The following is a 19,166-nucleotide window of genomic DNA, read 5'->3' on the forward strand; positions in this document are numbered from 1 at the left end:
TTTACTTTGGACGGCCCTTCTACTGGGGGGACTCTAAAAGGCCGGCGTAATTATAGCCCATGATAACCAGCGAGCCCTGGATTAACGCATGCCACGTCATTCCTGCTCCCCATCCCACTCCCCAGCAGGCCTAAGCCCTTGGCAGAAAAGCCACAGCGGAGAAAGAACTGGCAGTGACCTGATGACAACTATGATCCCGTCAAAGATGTTGTACGGGTTCTTGATGTAGCCGAAGAGGCCAAAGGCAAGGAGTTTCAGGAGCATCTCCAGGGCAAACATGCTTGTGAAGACGATGTTACTGATCTCCAGGGCGTTGGTCAACTCGTCCGGCTAAGGGGCAAAAAAGGAACATGGTCAAATAGATGTGCAGAGAAAATAGCCATGGGCTGGTGTGTTCCTCCCTCTCTGGGATTTGTGCTAACGATGCACAAATGCTGTGGCTTCCTGCATTTCTCCTGAGAGCCACAGAGGCAGGTAAGTGTCTGAGGGGGACAGCAAACAACCATCACAGGCAGTCCCTAGGAGGCTTACTGGAAATACAGAATCCCAGCCCATTTCTGGAGCAGCTGCAGAACAACTACACCCAATATACGTGCCCAAAAAATTGAAGCTACACAAAGAAGAGCACTTGTGCATTCTTGCAACAGCAACTACCAAGGGTAGCATGGCTTGTAAGTCTTGTGTTTAGACTTGCATTGGTCAGGCTGTTTTTATTGCAGAGCTTTACGTGTCCTGCTATATCCAAAGCAGGAGCACTGTCAACACAGCGTAGCTCTATTCACATACAATGAAAGTGCTTTTCCTGCAGACATCTCTTAAAAGAATTAAGAAAACAAATATCTGTGAAAGGCAATAGGATCAATAGTTTTAACTCCTTTGAGTGCCTTTGGAAATCACCCCTGAAAACAAAACAAGATGATTTCTCCTCCTGGAATCCTGGTCAGTAACTTACAGCAAATCTTGTTAGTGACAGCAGTACGGCTCCAGGTGTCAGGATTCCCTCCAGGATGGGAGTGGGTTTCTCTGGTTGAACCTGTCTGTGTGCAGCTGACCTCTAAGATCTGATCTTTCCATTCCTCTCCTCCATCAGCAGCACCAAATTACCTTGGGCTACAACCCTGTGTTTCAGACACAGCCCCTGAAGTTCCTTTCCTGGGGAGCACAGCGATGTCTGCCCAGCACCTGGGCTCGATTCATGCAAAGCTGTGGCACAGCAGGACACGCACAAAAGGTGGGCTGGGGTTTGTTACTTACTCGAGCTACTCCCTCCGACACCACCGAGCTCTGCAATGCGCATTTCTAATGCTCACGACCCATTCCTTTGTAAAAGAAAATGAGTCTTTTTCATTTCCTCGGAGTAATAATATTGTCTAGAAAAAAAAGGTGTTATTTTCATATCTGACTCATCTCCTGACTGATAATAGCTTCCTTTATTCCCCATCCGTCATTAGACGCTGTGTTAATAGATGGCAGTTTCTTGGGGCTGTTGCTGCATTATTTGTGGCTCTGAAGGGACAAGACCATTGTAATACTACGGCACAGCCACGTTTAACTCCACACCCTGCAAAGCAAATCCCCAGCAACTGAAGGAGAGAGGGAAAGAGTTAACTTGAAGCCAGGAAGAGCCTGCACATCCCCTACTATCGGCAGCGACAGTCTGTGGGCTGCTAATGAACCATCATTCATAGGCTAAATTACTTTATGCAATAGACTGTCTTGTGCTCAACCATTTATCCAAGAGAAAGAGCACTAAGAGCCTCGGTCCTCATGATTATAATCCATATACACTAATTACTAAGGGACACCAGGGGAAGGACTGTGCAATTCGCAGTTCTTTAGTCGCTAGCAAAGGGTGGCCCAGACGGCTGCAGGCCCCTGGGCTGCTCTCCTGCCACCTTCCTGGCTGCAGGGACAGCAATTCCCTCTCCAGCCCATGCCCGTTCCCCGACAGTGCCAAAACATCCCGGGCAGAGGGCTTTCCTTCGCAAGGGAAGCCCAGCTGAAGGAGAGGACTGCTGGAAGATGGCATCTCCCCAGCTCCCCAGCGGAGACAGCTCCTGAAATAGCCCCGCTGGCTGCCAGCCGCCAGCCCCGCTGCAAGCGACGGCGGTGACGGGACACCGCGCTGGCGGCATCCTCCAGCCGTTTGTCAGCATCATTATTTTTGTCAGACGTGGCTGGCACGTTCGGTTTCCCCTCGGCTGGGGTTATGCAAGAGCATTCTCAACAAGAGGCAAAATAACTTGCTAAATTCCTGCCTCCCTCCCGGCAGCAGAAGGAGCCTCCCTGGGACGGGATGTGCACGGCAGGCCAAGGATGGCTCGTTAGAGGGCTGAGGCTGGGAAATTAATGACAATTCACAGCAAGGAAGATGCAGCTGGGGCAGCTTTGATGGGACAGAGTGGTTCTGTAGCCCTGATTCTATCCAGAAACACGGGGAACCTGCCCACTGCTCCCTACGGTACCTTGCAGCCTGCAGTACGGCGGTTGTCTCGTCTGCTAGAGCCAAACCTGATTCTGTATTCTCCCAGTTCTCCTCGCTGCTGCCAGATGTGCTGCCAAGAGGCATAATTTTATCACGAAAACTGGGATAACTTTGGGATCTTTTCAAAATCCCTAATCCTGGAGTTATATGAGTACAATGAGACAATTTTGGGAGGCCTTACAAAAAAAGTTCAGTGTCCAGCCTGAAAAGCCCAAGCTGGACAAACCAAAAAACACCCTCAGGCAAATAAAAAGAATTTGCAAGCTGTTATGCTCTAAAACATCCTGTTCTGTAATCCAACCCCAACATTTTTGTGGCCTGTTGAAATACTGGATTGCGACCAGTTAATGTATTGATAACTGTGTAATTGCTAGAACTGATTTGCCAATTTCCTTCAACAACTCGGTGTCCTTACTGCTTCCTCCCCAGCACCATGACTTTCGCTTCATATACGAGTTCAGGGAGTGCAGAAGAAAAGCTGCAGTGATCTCTCATGGGCAGCGAGAGAGGGCACGAGGAAGAGGGAGAGGAGAGGACACGGAGGGGATCATCCATAGCCGTGATGAGAGGCTGATCCTGCGAATCAAGAAGGATGACAGGGCAAAGCCTGGGCGAGGCTGATGCTGCAAATCCTCTCGTGCTTCAGGCGAGATCTTCATCATCCTTTAGTGCTCCCATTTGGGGTAAGGCAGAACTAATTTGGTGACAAGGACTGCTGTAACGTGGGATGTTTGGAGTGCAATCCCTCCGTGACCCGGAGGCAGGACTCACCGGGCAGAGACAAGGATGGATAGCCCTGCACGCTGGGCGAGCTGCTGATGTGAGCTTTTGTATTGTTAGAGTGGAAGCTGAACAGCAGACGAGCCAAACATCCAGTGATGCTGCCTTCAAATGTAATTACCTTCTTTCAACACCAACTGGAGCCTAGAAAACAGCCTGCCATGGATATTTTTATAGCTTATGAAACGGTTTGTTGCTCAGAGCACAATTCATTTCCCACTTTTCTCACTCCCCGATGAGCGAAGATCGAGGAGGAGGGTTAAGGAAGAGACACTTGGAAGCCAAGATGGATTTGGCCATTCCCCTGGAGTCAGCCACTAGGAGACACTGTTGTTTTGTTCAAATTCAAGCCAACCCCCGAGCACGATTTTTTCCAGGAGCCTTTTTCTCTGGGAAAAACAAAATGTTGATTTGCTGAAAACAAAACTTTTCACGGCAAGGTTTATTTTCTGTCAAACTTCCTGGCTGGAAGAAAATGAAGTTGCTACAAAGCTTTTAAAATGCTGTGATGTCTTGTTTTGACCTTCTCAGAAAAGGAAATTTCAGGTTTTCTGCTTGAGATGTGGTTGTGTTGTGAAATGCAACTTCCTTCCTTCCAAGGCATGGCTAACAAAGGTTGACATCAAAATGATGCACATCCAACAGAGTATTTCTAAAGCGGCGTTTTTTGCTTTTTACCAAACACTTTCTAAGCCTTAACAACTCTGACAAGGAAACTACTTCCCCACCTTAGGGCTCCAAGCTGTGTTAGTGAAAAGTTCCTTTTTCAACAGCCAGTGAGGGAGCATGACCCCTTGTCAGCTTAGGATTTCTCCACATTTTTTGCTGCCGCAATGCCTGACCTTTACAACGGTCCAGGTTTCCAGAGACAGGCCAGGCCAAAGCATAGCCAGAGAGCACCCAGATGGCATTGCACGATGCCACAAAATACCCAGGAATCCCCGCAATGGATGTGATGCAGGAGATGGTGGGCAATGAGGGGCACGAGGGACCACAGCACCAGTCCGAGAGGCTGGGATGGGAACAGGCTGGGGACATTCGGCAGAAATGAGCCCAGAGAAGGGTTTAACCTGCCCCTGCCACCATCAGGTCCCAGGCAACATTCATACAGGGTTCGGATCTGAATAGAAATCTTACGGATTTAAGATGCAAATGAAAACTCACACTGCAGGAGTAAGGTTCCCACCATTAAAGAGGACAGAAACTCTATGGGATCAATTCGCAAGATTTCAGCAACTTTCAATCGAGTTTAAAGTAACAGCCTTGATTCCAAGCAAAACACGTCCCAGGAAAGCACTACCACCTCTGCTCACTTTTAGGCCCTACTTATGCTGCAGAATATTTCAGTGATTCAAAACCATGTTTTTATTAAGGAGAAACCTCAAACATTTCAGCAGTTCACTCCAAGTTCAGATAAACAGACAAAAAAATCCTTTTCTAAATAGTTTGGGACTAAAAACCTCGGAAGACTAGTGCCTTTCTGAGAATCTGATACTTCTGGTTTTAGCGAGATGCAGCACAACCCCAGAGCCTTCCTGGAATCAGGAGAAAATCAATAAAAGAGAAACCCATAATGGTCAAATTATTGATGGCCCCTACAAAGAGAGGATGAAGAAGAACAGGAGTAGGGCTTTGCAGCCTTAGATTCTCGTAGTGCAGCTGAATTACTGCATTTCTTCAAGCAAGTCACTCTATCTCTTTGTGCCTTTCCTTATCCTCTTGCCCATATCCTACCTTATCTCTCTCGACTGCAGCATCCACAAAGACCTTATTCCACGTTGCTGAGGTTCAGCCACCAGCAGGATGGCACCGTGCCGTGGCACCTTGGAGCACCTTTTTGCTCTAATACTGAGAATAAAATAATCACGCCTGCACCACGCTGGAGAAAAAGGGCTGTTAGACACCTGGCCCCTCCTGGTGAATGAACAGGGAAGGAAGTTTCTGGAGTAAAGGATGTGCTTTGCTTCAGAAATCCCCCCCCCCCGAGCCCAAAGCAGCCGTTTGACTCCCGAACAGGGAGAGCTGGGGCTGGCAGAGATGCAGAGGAGTGGTAAACAAATCCAGAACATTTAGTCTCATAAACATCCTTTGCGCTTGTGTTGTTTTTTTCTCTAGTCCTGGGCCTAAACCTGTCAATGGGATTTTGAACACGTGCTTATCTTCGCTTTTCTGCTCTGTATTTTTCAGCTCAGTCTGCAGAGACTCCGACCAGGAAGAGGAGACATCATAAACTGTCAATTTACCTTTTGCTTCTGGACACGCTACATTTTCTTTCTTCACCCCATTTTCAAGGGGCTGTCATTTTCCATCTACCAGCTCCTGCACTGCAGTGGATCTCACCTGCCTGCAGGCTTTGGCATCATCCTCATTTCATGGAATTAAAAAGCAAAGGGAATGAAAGAAAGAGACAGAGAGCAAGGGAGAGGAAGATTTCAGGCTAACTATGACGAGGTGGTAGAGAAAGGGAAAATCCCACCCACAACTTTTTGCATTAATAAATCCAACCCATGGCAATCAGTGCAATCCTGGATAACCCAAGCAGCACTAAGCACTGTTCCTTTTTTTAACATGTCTCCAAGTTGCAAAAGCACAGCCTCTGCCACGATGTGACCAGCTGCAAAAAGGCAAGAGTCCCAGGAAAACCATGCAAAAGGACAACAACCCAGTCTCAGGCTCCTCTCACTGCCTGGCCTCCGGCTCCAGCCTCCAACCTCCACCACGAGGAGCACTGCGACCCTCCAGGCTTCATCCCCACCACGAGAGCTGCGAGGAGGAAGGAAGCCCTTTGCATCCCATCGATCGCACGCCACAGAGCCATACTTGAGCCAGCTTTTCCTCTACGGGGGAGATTAAAGCCTGCCTGCTTTACGCACTGAGCCACGCAGCCTCCTACATAACTAATCTGTTTAACTGATGGATTACTGGGCTCCATATTACATTCGTACGGTTTATGTGCCACTGTGAAAGCAATCATGAGATGAAAGTCAGTTTGCTGGGACAGATTAAAGCGATGGTTGGGAAGGAATTAGTATTTTTTTAATACGAAATATTGTTCAAAAATGGTGGAAAACAGCTTAAATGAGTTTGAAGCATGGGCACCGCAGGAGGGGAGCAAATCAATGAAATTGCTGAAGAGAGCTCAAGATTACAAAATATTCCTCTAACTTTTTCTGAAAAAGCAGAACATGTGGGAAACGTCTGTACAACACTAGTATTATGGGTGGACTCCCACAGTCAGCATCAGCCTGGACCCATACGTCTTCCAAATATATAGGGAGAGGGGTTGGGTAAACCCTTGCGTGGCGCTGCTGGAGGCTGGGTGTAACCCACGGAGCGGTGCTGGAATCTGTGAGCTGCAGCCTGGCTCCTTTCTTTCCTCTGTTTGGAGTTTGCTGCTGATCCCAGCACCCAGCACTCCCCATCCTCCCCATGCACCACAGCTCCCTACACCCAGCATCATCCCCACATCCTCGCACTCCCACGAGCTCAGGTTTTATGTCTGGGACCCTCAACTGCATTCCTTGCACTCTCAATGCATCAAAAACTTGCATCAAACACCAGTTTCTTGCCCAAAACCTTTTCCTACAGCAGGTTCAACCAAGGAAGAGCCCCAGACTCCTCAGGGAGGTTCTGCTCATGGACCAGGAGCTATAATTTACAGCCACGTCACAGGCATTTTGACGTGATACAGAGCAAATTTTGGCCAAGGGACACACAGACAGCGGCAGCATCCTGCGTGAGGGCTAAGCACTGGCAACAACTTCACTGAAAATCAGGGCATGTGCCCAAGAGGCCAGCAGGATTAGGGATAAGAGCAAGAGTGATCGGGGTCCATGCACCGAGAGCAGATGTGGGTGCTGCTAAAAGGCAGCCCTGGCTGGGCTGGGCTGGGGAAGGTGCTTCACACACCAGCAATGAGATGTAAGGGTGTAGCATGGCTGAAATGCAAAAACCCTACACCAGAAATGGGTGAGGAAGGGACATCTCGCATGCCAGGAACCCATTCTGCAGCAGAAGAGACGAGGTTGCCCTAAGCTCCGCAAGCTGTGCGTGTGTTTCTAGTTACAGCTTTCGCTCCAGCGTCCATAAAACACTTTGGGAAAAGGACCTCTTGGAGGGGGTTTGAAGAGTGAGGAGCTCGCAGCTGAAGCAGAGAGCTGTCAGGGAATGTAAGTGACATCTCAGAAAGCTCCCAGAAAGTGTGAAGGCTATGCTTTGACCTTTTCTCCCCTTTATTTTTTTTTGCTTGTCAAAGACCAAAGTGGATAATACTGATATTTCTAAGGTTAAAAAAAAAAAAAAAAAAAGGAAAGCACTTCAAGACTTGGCTTCTTTCCTCCTCTTCATTCCCTGCCCTTAATTTGACCTTAAAAAAATAGGAAGAATAATGCAAGTAGCAATTGAATTTCTGCATTTGAAAATATTTCTTTTATAAACTGTTCTGATGTAGTTTATTGACCACAGCATAGGACTCTTATTGTATTACCATCAACTTCAAACCAGCTTAATTGATCTAGACTATGGCACAAACCACGGAAATTGCCTTACCTTCGTATGACATAGCTTCACTTAGTAGCAAAAATGGTTCGGTTGGTGCTTTCCCATGCACACAAGTGCAGATGCAAGCTATTTACGCTCTCTGGCCTTGGAAAGAGACCAGGGACTTGAACCAGGATGCCCCAGCTCCAGAAGTCTGCCCTGGTCACCAGGATGTTTGCTATTCTGATGTGCCTTCTGCCCTGCGTTTGACAGCCAGACATCACCACCTCGCTGAGCCAAAAGCCCTTCTCCGGGAGGGCTGCACTGTTGTTAATGTCTCTACTAGAAGCTGGGACTTCAGTGAATTTGTGCTTTCTGATGAAAAAAAAATGTTTTGCTGAGAGATTCTCAAATCTACTACTTAATCCCTACTTAAAAGTAGGCTGGAAGGAGAAGGAGAGAGAGAGAGATATCTCCTCCTTGTGTGTCCTGATGAATGTTCCCTCTCTGGCTTTGGAATTAGAAATGGCGAATTTATTCTCTTAGTCACCTCCACTCTCAGGTTTTATGCCTTCCCCTAAATGGGATCCTTCATGTGGAGCGATAACAGTTTAATTGAAGGTAGCTGATGGTAATTTTTCTTCCTTTCAATTGACCTACTTGATCTCCTAATGCTCCATGGAATTGCTTTTACCTCTCTGCTCTGTGGCATGAAAGTCACTGCTAATAATTACTTACCCAACTGCATATGGTCAGACATGCAAAATGCACTGCTCCTTTCTGGGGCTGTGCATAGGGCATCAGTGGAGGAGTGAAGAAAGCTGCACGCACACCTGATGTACTCCGGTATTCCCAAAAAAATGCCATTAGAGTCAATGTTATCCAGCAATAACCACAGACTGAAGTCATAGACACTGGGCCATTTGTGTGAATCCTTCATGGTCACTGGGTACTGACCCCTGGGCATGTTTTCTACAGAAGAAACCTCGGCTGCCATACTTCTGTCTCTTGCAACAAGAGCTTTGGATCAGGGTGGTTTTGTTCTCTGGGATAATCAGCTCCTCTCTGTGACCTCCTTATGAAGCTTCCCAGGCCCGAGGTCCCACATGGCACAACGAATTTGCTGTATTACTTTCCCATTTCTCACTTTCATTCAGCAAAATGCAATTTCACTTCAAGTGGCATAAACGCCAAGCTGGATTAGATCAATTGCTGTCTTCTCCACCCTCAGGAGGAAAGGACCTGGGCGATCTGAAACGCTATCAGCAGCAGCATGCAAAACTACTGCTATTATCACCCAAAAGTAGGCCAATCAGCTGGATTATGTCTTGATGGAGGATCACTTGGTCTGACAGATGGCTGAAAAGATAAGACTTAAATGAACTAAATAAATAAATACGCCCCCCCCGCAACAAGGCCAGAAGCGTCTAGGTTTAGTTATTAAAGGAGAAGCCTCAAGTGGTGACGCATGAGTCCCACCACGCATCAGGAGATGCCTCTAGCAACTTCCCGACATGTCAGAGGCAAACCTGCTACTTCTGCCCCTTCCTTCTTCCCTTAAGCAGCCGTTAAATATCCGCAGGGTTCTCTCCAGGAGCAGGCTGCCATCCCACCCCACGTCGGCTTCGCTCCTCAGCGAGCGTCTGGCGAAAATCCAGGGAAGTTGTACGGACTGAATCATCCCCATCCCATATGCTGGTGGAGACCTTCAAAGAGCCAGCAGATCTGCGAGGCGTGACATCGCTTTGCAAGCCCTGCGTTGACTCTCATCCAATATATCTGGCTTATCCCTCACCATAAAAAAAAATTATAGCCGCACAAGGAATTATGTTCACACAGTTCTTGCCCGTTGCAAAGCTTTGTGGTCTTGACCACTGTCTGTGCTGAAGGCAACAAAAAATGGCCCAAATTCATCAGCCTAATGCCCCAAATTGACTTCGCTGGATAATCATAAAGCATACATTTTAAAAAAGATAATGCATCATGGATACCGATTAATTTATTAATATGTAGGACATTCCAAACCCTTAATTAGAAAGAAGAGCTGCATTCTACAGTTTCCTTTTGGATATAAACTGAGTCACAGGATTTCAGGAACTAGAGAATTTAAGAAAAAAAACACATGACATTGTGGGACATGCTGTAAAAGGAGAGACGTGAAGAACATGGAAATAAGCTACAACCCCTCAGAGACAAAAATGGACATATAGGCTCTGCCTCAAGGAGTCTGCATAAGAGATCAAGGTTGATTTTATTTGCTAAAATCTTGCAGCCAAACTGGAATCGTGCGTTTTTGACTGTGCACAGAGACTCTGTGGTTATAGCGCGTTCATCAGGGAGGCTCTGCCCATGTCCATTAAAGGTGGTAGAAACATGAAGATTGAGAGAATAAAGAACCGCTTCCAAACAATTTGACTGTACTGCAAGAGGCACCTTTCGCAATGATTATATGATCTTTTCCCACATCCCAGCAACAGGCTTGCTCTCTGATAACAGAGAGATCAAAGGCCTTTGGGTTGTCATTAGCAGGCAAACTCAATAGAAGTTGTTTACTTCACCCAAGCTAATGGCACTGGAAATATTTAATCAAAAAATGGACACGCTCTCTCTATTACTGCCAAGATGATTCAGAAGGGGCCACTTAAATCTATTTTGTCAAGCCATTACTCATCCCCTGCTAATAGACCTTTATGGAGAGTCCCTTTGAATAATGCACATTCGTGATTTGCGGGCTGTGTACTGGTATTAGGAGACGAGGCGCATCGAGAAAACACGACAGAGGGAAAACACGACAGAGGGCTGCTGACGGGAAGAACAGGACGGGGAGTATGTTTAGTCTACAGCTGACACAGACCTTGTCGCTGTCATCTCTTAAGCCCAAGGAGAGGAAACTGAAGTGGACTGATGGGGAAATATGCTCAAGGAGAGGATGGTTCTCCAGAAAAGTTTGAGCAATCTGCTGTAATTGACCTCTGGCAGCTGAGTGGAGAAAGGAAAGATGAAGGAGATGAGGAGAGCTTTTCTACAGAGGTTCAATGATCTTCATATAGAAAAAGAAAACAAAAATGTTGGGTGGACATCAGGTGAAAATGTGGTGGTGTGGCTCCCACTACAGCAGGGATTGCCTACTTGAACCTTGATTCTTGGGGTCATAAAGAGAAGGTTCAACGTCTCCAAGATGCCAAATGTTAGGACTCCCAAGCTCTTCTCCTAACTCCTAGCTTTGTAACTGTCCAGTTCCTCACATGGTTCTCAGCATGTATCGGACATTGGGGCACGGGCAGTTTGTCCCTCAGTTTGTTAGGATCCAGGCCACCGATATTGTGGGAGCTACATCTTACTGCTCTTTTTGTAAACTGATGCAGGTCTATCCTCAGGGACATCTTATAGGGGCAACAGAGTTAGGGGAACCTCCATCCTTTTTGTTTTCCAAAACAGAACTGTGCTTGGTACAGACTCAGTTTTGGTATAGTTTCTCTGCAGCTTCCAGAAACACTCACGAAGAGCTTAAGATTCAAAACCTTCATCAGCATGGAAATGATTATCTGCAAATCCACATCTGTAACACAGGCAGCAACTCCTCTCCTCTCTGCATCAAAGACATATGCTGGGAGCCAGCAGAACAAATTCAGGGAAAATCCACCTTTCCTCCCTTCTAGCAAACCTAAAGCAACCCAGGCAATTGTTACAAGCTTATTTTTGTCCCTGAGAACACAATGCTGCGAGCAGCCCAGGGTGTTCTCGCCTGCAGCCAAAGCAGGCAGATGGGAACTTTCGAGCTGCCACGCTGTTCTCGCAAGTGAATTATTGATACATTCTTCTTAGCCATGAGCATCACGCTAAAGTGGCAATTAAAACCATCCACGATGATCAAAATGAAAAAGCAAAGATGGGAAGGTACAAAACCAGAGCCTGTATTTGCCAGCACTCTGCAGTGTGCTATTCCAGCTAGCAAGGGAGGCTTTGGGTCCTGCTCTTTCTGGTAAGTTTTCAGTAACAGCCCACATCAGGACCAGTGAGCAACACAACGCTGCCATCCCTGCTGGAGGCAAGGGCATGAGCTGCTCCCGGGAGCTCACTGCCCCCTTTTAGCTTACACTTGTGTGCAATACGGACCTTCACACTCATACATTTAAAAATAACAATGACAATCACCTTCATCCCTCTTGCTCCCTGACACAGCAGCCCTTTGTTTTACAAAGGCAAGAAAGGACACATGAGGTCAGAAAGGAACTACGAGATGGAGCTGCCCTTCAGCATAGTAGCATCCCTTGGACGTGGGATGAAGAAAAGCTGGGAATTACTGAATACAAGCTCAGCAACTCTCGTCCCTATTCACATTCACTGTTTCTATATTATAGATAATTATCAGATTTTCACGTGTTGGAATTGCTCGACTTCAGTGGAACCACCACTGAGTTTAAAGTATGTCCATGTTTTCACCTTATTGACAAAAAAACAACAAAGAAACAAACAATCAAAAACACCACAAAACAATAACTGTAAGTATATTAGGCCATTACTGATTTTCAGAGATGTCCAAAGAAAAAAATTCACTTAAATTAACCGTGCTGGCTTTACAATGTGTAGCAATATTTCTATTTAATACTGGGGGAAGAACACTCAAATCTGGAAAACAAGACTTTGAAACCAAGGAGGTGACTTTCCATTGATTTTTCCTCTTTCCTTTTACACAAAACATGTCTTACACGCTGTCATGCCCCAGATAAACAGTATGTTCTAGATGATCTTAGAGATCATTTCCAACCTGAATGATTCTATGTTTCTATCTTGATGGGAAGAAAATGATGCGGAAAAAAAAAATTAGTCATTCTGATAGAATATAATGGAATAAAATCATTGCTAAAATAGAGAAATAACAATTATATTAGCCCTAATAGCAGAAGCACTAATTAAAATTATTGTAACTCACTAGTTTTACAAGGCTGCTGTGCCAAGCTGCAGATGTAGGGCTGCTGAACAACACCTGAGAGCAGAGGCTCTCCCCCCAGGCTGGTGGAGTGGATGCATTTGGTTTTGGAGGTCGTTAGTTCAGCCTTGATGCGTCGGGCAAAGGGAACTGTCACGCTAACACTAATTACACCGCTAATAGCAACAACAACAACACCTCTCCAATCATCAGCACTGATGCAAACGCCGAAGCGATGCAATTATGCACTGCTGTTGTTTCAAGTGGAGCTGCGAGGCAGAGAAAGCAAAGGTGGAAGAGGCAGCAGACGCCTCCTGATTTACCATCTCGCAGCACTTGCTCTGTGGAAGATGCTTGGTCGGGGTGAAGAGCCAGGCAACGCTTTCCCTTCCTCCCTCCCCGTGATGCCACGGCCATGCCTAGCCCTCGAGCTCTGCGCAGACCAGGCTCTGTGCTGCTTTGCCCCCAAATTGATTCCCTTGCTGTGTGCAGGAACAGAGTCAGGAGAAACCCTCCAGGCGCAGGAGGTGAGGTGCAGCTCAGTGACCTCCTGCTCCTGAGAGCACTGGGGCAGCACCAACCAACCTCACGGCTCTGCCAAGCTCCTGCCCACCGCCACGTTCACCTGGGGGAGATCTGTCAGACCGAGTGACAGCTCAGACGAAGCAAAACCAAAATGGATTTCGTTCGCAACCTGCCTGCGTGCCACATGAAAGCTTTCCTCCTGGCAGCGTTTGGCATCCTGCCGTGGCTCTGATGAGCAGGAGCGACGTTCCTCCTGGAGTGAGAGCCCCGAGGAGCGGGTGGATGAAGTCTGCCCTGATCTGCTGCTGTAGCTGGGGCTCACAGCCATGCAGCTGCACCAGGGCTTGCACCCACTGCCTGCCCTGGGAGGATGGCCGAGCACCCCCTGCTGAAAAAACAACCCCAGGAAAAAGCCAAACTGATCCGTATCCTCTGAACAGCTACGTCAGCTGTCATCTGAAGCAGGCAACGCAAGGCTTTATTTGCAGAGAGTGGGAGTGAAAGAGAATTTAGATGCAATCTCCAGCGTGGTGGCTTTAATAAACGAGCAAAGCTAAAACAACCATGTGCAAGCGGAGAGCCCTTGAGAAAGCAACGGAGCTTGCAAACATTTCAGCCCCAGTGGAAATCCTCCTCCGGCGTTTCCAAAGCGGATAGACCATGGCGAAAGCTGTCAAATTATTTTATTGCTTAGCCCCCCAAAGAGTCCAGGGGTGAGATACACAGTGGATCTCAAGCAATTATTTGCTAAACATCAGGACTTGCTCAAATGCTCTCGCTGGAGAAGGTGGCGAGTGTTTCCATGGCAATCAGCTATTGCCTTGGTGACCGCAGACCCGGACGGGTGCTGCTAAACCACCGCAACCTTTGGACATCTGAGCACAGCGAGGAGTTTCCCCCTTCGCTGTCTAATGATGTTTTTTTTTTCCACTTCGGAGTTCAGCCCTGTCTAAAAGCTGCCTTAGGTGGTTGTGCTAGGGACGGAGAAGGCGCTGGGCTCTCCTCGTGTCTGCCTCTTTGCTCCCCAGCCCCAAGCTGTCGTCTCCAGCAGCCGGGTGGACATCACGCCTGGGTGCAGTGCCGGCTGCTCCTGAGCTGGCCCTCTACCTACAAAGTTTAGGATTAAGAGAGCAGAGAGGCTCAGGACTTTGTTAGCCCAGGCATCAGCAGTACACTAATCTATAATGCATTTAAACCTTTTAAGGGAGGTCAAACGGGGAGGCAGCTGGGTTAACACGGGGAAGGAGTGGACCTGCACATAAAAAGGCAGCTTTACGCAGAAACTGGTGCTCTCCTAGGCAAGAAGTTCACCTGGATTTTAGTGTAAGAGCAAAAAAAATATGCGTGTCTCCCTCTAAATGAACTTCAGGTAAACTTCACGCTATCATAAAACGTTAGCTTGGGCTGATAAAGCAGAAAATTGTTGCATCTATGCCTTTGAGAATTTCCACTGGTTTTCTTCCCGTTTATCACTGAAATGCACACTCCTTCCTAGCGACTGCCAGCCCCAAACCCAACTGACCTGAACGATTACATTAGTTTCTTGTTAAATTTCTATAAACCCCGCACCTTGCAACTCCAAAGTGGTTTCTATGGTGACGCTAAAAAAAAAAAAAAACCAACAAAAAAACAACACACCACAGAATGACACCTTCTGGGTGCTGAATTTGGCACAGCAAAAACTTGGGTGAGCAGCGAACGTGGGGTGAGAGGAGTGGGTTAGAGCCCCGGGAGCGCAGGTAAGGGGGTGGGTTACTGCTCTGCCTGGCAGGCGTTAACCAAACTGACACGCGGCACTCGGCATCACGCAGAGTTTAATTAACTGCAGGCAATGGGGCATCAGCACGGGGGAGGACAGCCTGCCCAGCCTCCTTACGGTGTGGACGTGATGGGGAGAGGCAGGGACGTGAGCATTTGCAAGGCAGAAGCGATTCTCCTGCGTTCAGAGGTTTCTGGGAAGCGCACCGAAGCTGCGTCTGGCTGCCTCGCAGAGCAGCTCCATCCCCTTCATCTGCAGAACTGGGCAGAGGAGTCCAAAGCCTGCAACTTCCTACACAGTCTATTTTAGAGCCTTAAAAACAAAAACAACGCACAACAGGAAGGATGTGATTACTAGAAATGTCTGAACTCTCCCACACCCTGGCCCCATCAATCTTGACAGCTCCATTTGCTCCGTTCGAGCTTTCCCATCCCACCCAGCTGGTCCTGCAGGAGCAGCGCGCTCTGCTCGGCGGCGATGCCCAGCTCCCCCAGCACCCATGCGAGCTCCCAGTTTGGCTCTGCCCCGCTTTTCCCAGGCAGGCAGACACGGAGAGGCAAGCAGCATAGCTGAAACATCCCTTCCTGTGCCGGCACAGCTGCCCTGAGCCACGCTGAGCCCAAACCTGAGCGCAGAGACCCTAGAGAGAAACAGCCGCGAGCCCTACGGCTCTAAGAAGACCTTCTACACCTAGCACGCTATGCCAAGCACATTTAATACACCCAAAGTGCTGCTTAAAATGCCAGAAGCCATTCTTTAAGCAGATCTCCGTTAGAATCGACCAAAGTTCAGACTTCAGCCCGTGGACACGCAGCAGTACGGAGCACGCAGCGGGCAGGGCACCGAGCAGCGTGGCGTGCCCTTGCTCCTCGGAAGAGAGGCAGAGCACCTCCAGCCACGGTAATTGGGACATCTGTTTTGAAATGAGCACAGAAGAGATGGCATGTAGGACTGTCTACCTCCCGGTGAGCGCTCACCCCTGGGATTTGAACATATGGCTGCACAGAGCCTGGCTAGTGCCAACCTGATTCTTAAACTATTAAGCCATCCCCTCAGGCTCTGTATCCTGTGCTGTCTGTGTACATTGTACAAGGGAAAAGAATTTGATTTGGGGTTTCGAGAATTTCAAACAAGGACATACAATTAGAAAAGTATTTGCTTCAGATGATGATAAATAACCCGGGACTGGAGAAACTCAGAAAATGTCTGTTCTTTGCTCTGGTGTGATGACATGAAGCCCTCTGCACTGCTGGTTTACATGCTTTCCCAAGAGCCCAAGCTTGTTAACCTTCATTTTACTGCATGTTGTCAGAGGAGTGACAGCTGCAACAATAAATATGGTATTCAGATTTCATGCTATAGTTAAAAAATCAAATATGTATGAACCCCTCTGCTATCACACACTGCCTAGCAAGGGAGAAAAAGGAACAGGAGGAAATCTATAGCATTAAATCATTTCTGAAACACAAAAGGACTTCTGCAAGCTCAGGTGGGAAGCATCTGCTGCAGGGTCAGTATCTGTTGGTCTCAGCATGCCCATCCATCACTCACTCACAGGTTAAACAGCCTCAGGAACAGGGAGAGTGTGTGAATGAGTAAGGACGGAGCAGAGGCAGGTCCTCAGAGATCCAACTCCCTACAGTACAGCACGGGAGCGATTCCTGCTACTTTGGGGGGTACCTGTGTGTGCTGGTAGTCTGGCAGCAGGAAGGAAGGCTAATATGAAATAACCCAAGTCCAGCCTGAAGCTCCAGAGATCCCAGTGACACCCTAAAGAGGGGACAGAGCTAGGGAAAGAAGAAAGGAAGACAAGAGGAGGAAAGGGAATGCTCTTTTGGTTACCTTTGCAAAGTGTCGTGCCGGTGAGCTATCCCTGCTCCCACCTCTGGCTCTAGGGGCTTTCAGAGGCATTTGCAGCTCCCATTTGTCCTCGGCATAAACTGGGATTTCTGGCATTTAATCCCCCTGCACTTCCACGCTCTGCAGCCCAGTCCCTCGTACCTTGGCACCAGTAGCAGCTGGTACCTGCCAGCATTCCGCCATACCACATTAGTAGTCCTGTTACAAGACATTTAAGATGCTGATCTCTCATCCTGGCAGCTTCAAGAGACCTTAGCACAAGTGAGAAATACAGCCCCCTTAGCACAGGCCATTGGCGAGAAGATAATTGCCCGGCAACCCACACTGCTTTCAGACTCTGGCTGAAACGAGTTTACACAAATGACTTCAAGCTGTGTGCGCTCCCCGGCAGCAGTGACCAGAGACGAGCAATGGTAACAGGGCTGATGGCTCCGAATCCTTCACCAACAGAAGAAATAAAATGCCTGATTCTCTCCGACTTACTTCTTATTGATTGGATTTGGGACAGGTTGGAGCTGGGAATTTTCTGCCTACCTCTGAGAGCAAGGGGCCCAAGGGGAACTCCAGGTGGGCACAATCCAACTCCAGAAGAGCATTTGTCACCCAACAAAAAAGCCTTCCCAACGGGGGGAGTCACACCATCTACTGCGGAGAACATCCAACGTCGCTGTGAGTTATGTTTGAGCCGGGTGGTTAAATGCGAAACGTGAGCACAACCCAAAATTTCCATAGGTAGAGCTGCTAGGAGCAGCCAGCACACTTTCTTCCCAAACCACCTCAATCCAACCTAATTTTAAAGCGCAGACAAGCCCATGTATAGTCATGCTTAGAGCCAGAGAACTACATGATCCGTCTGTCTGCAGCAACCCCAATTCCCCTCGGAGTACATAAAATAAATAAAAGCCTTTTTCTCTCTGCTGCTTGCTCCCAGAGCACTATGGTAAGAAGTTTTGGATTCATCTGCGCATGGGACAGGAACAGGCCAGGGGGAGAGGATGTGTTCGTTTGTACGAGCATCAGGCAGCAGAGATAGCTCCTGAGAAACTAAATGCCTTCATTACAGGGTGGGGAAAGGAGCCACGGGGTCTTCCTGCCTCTGTCCCCCTCGGTGGCAGATCTGTAGCAAGCCCCTCCACCGGTGCTACACGGCCCGTGCACAGCGTTTTTCCCAAATTGGGAGCCAGGCTGTCTTTAAGGCTGTAAACCAGACAGAGCAAACAAAAATAGAGCTCTGAAAGAATGCACGCAGGCATGCCAAATCTCCCTTGTTTTGGAGTAAGAGTCTCACTCCTTTCAGATGCAGCTTTCTCCCCCCACCTCTCCAATCCATTTATAAAAAAAAGCCTCCTGATCTTGTAACAAAAAAAAAATCAGGAGGAGGTTTCAAGGAGACATTTAAAGCTTCATTCATAATTCTGGATAATCTCACTGTCCCAGCTGGAGAACCCTGGTTAAAACCTGAGGAAAATTCATGACTCAAGTTGACAGCAGCACTAAACATACCTGTTTATTTCCTCACTGTGGTTCTCCTCCGGTGAAAGGAGCTAGATTGCTACCCTGGGCATCTCTAAACCTCTGCCCGGACATCTTAGGCTTGGGAATCCTCAGCCCTGAGGACCCAGGTAGTGTACAGGGCCCTTAGCAATACTACTGGATCATCACCCAGAACTCACAGACTACGTTGTCAGCATTTCATATGCACTGCCCAATACTAACCTCACTTTTCTCTTAGGTGTGCATGACTGTCTTCTCTACACCTTCCTAATATTTTCTCAGCTAAATGTATTTTTGAGTCCTTCTCTATTTTCCAGATCTACACAGAAAGCAAACATCCACAAGGAGTGGTTGGCAAGGCAGAAAGATATTAAATTAAACAGGACCACTTCTTTTGCCTCCTGGCAGTTGGGTACCACCAATGGACACACACTGCCCACCCTCTTCTCTGCGCATCTCCTTGTGCTACACTCCTGTTGCATCTGCTTTGAATCTGGGCTGTAAACTCGGTTTTGCAGGCTCTACCTCCAACTTTCAGGCATAAATCCTGGTGCTGGGAGACGCACAGCGCTCTGCTCCCATTCCTGCTGTTATTATGACTTGTAATCACATCCAGCAAGCCCTGCCCAGGAGCCCCACGTGGCTGGGCGAGGTACACAGAAAAAAAAGCAATCCTCGTCTTGTGGAACAAAAAAATCCAAGAAAAGAAAAGATGGATGCAGGCAGAATGGGGGAGTGTAAGGAGGCAGAGACAGCCTCGGCTGATGTGGGAGGTTCCTGCAGACAGTCGCATCTTCCCCAGAGCTCCTGGGTCAACCCAAGCTGCTCCTTGCTTCCTGCCCTTCTCTGAGCCT

The 19,166-nt window shown here is 48.0% G+C and overlaps 1 protein-coding gene across 4 annotated transcripts in view; it reads right to left on the minus strand.

Moving 5' to 3' along the window:
* CACNA1H (calcium voltage-gated channel subunit alpha1 H) overlaps positions 1–19,166 on the minus strand; it is a 220,693-nt gene that overhangs the window by 54,169 nt on the left and 147,358 nt on the right. For all 4 annotated transcript variants that reach the window (XM_038186945.2, XM_038186946.2, XM_038186943.2 and 1 more), the window contains one exon: positions 179–330. In XM_038186945.2, the coding sequence (XP_038042873.2) occupies positions 179–330 (152 nt within the window). The remainder of the gene's footprint in view (positions 1–178; positions 331–19,166) is intronic.

Source organism: Anas platyrhynchos, chromosome 15 (genome assembly GCF_047663525.1).
Source record: "Anas platyrhynchos isolate ZD024472 breed Pekin duck chromosome 15, IASCAAS_PekinDuck_T2T, whole genome shotgun sequence".
In the NCBI taxonomy this organism is placed as follows: Eukaryota; Metazoa; Chordata; class Aves; order Anseriformes; family Anatidae; genus Anas; species Anas platyrhynchos.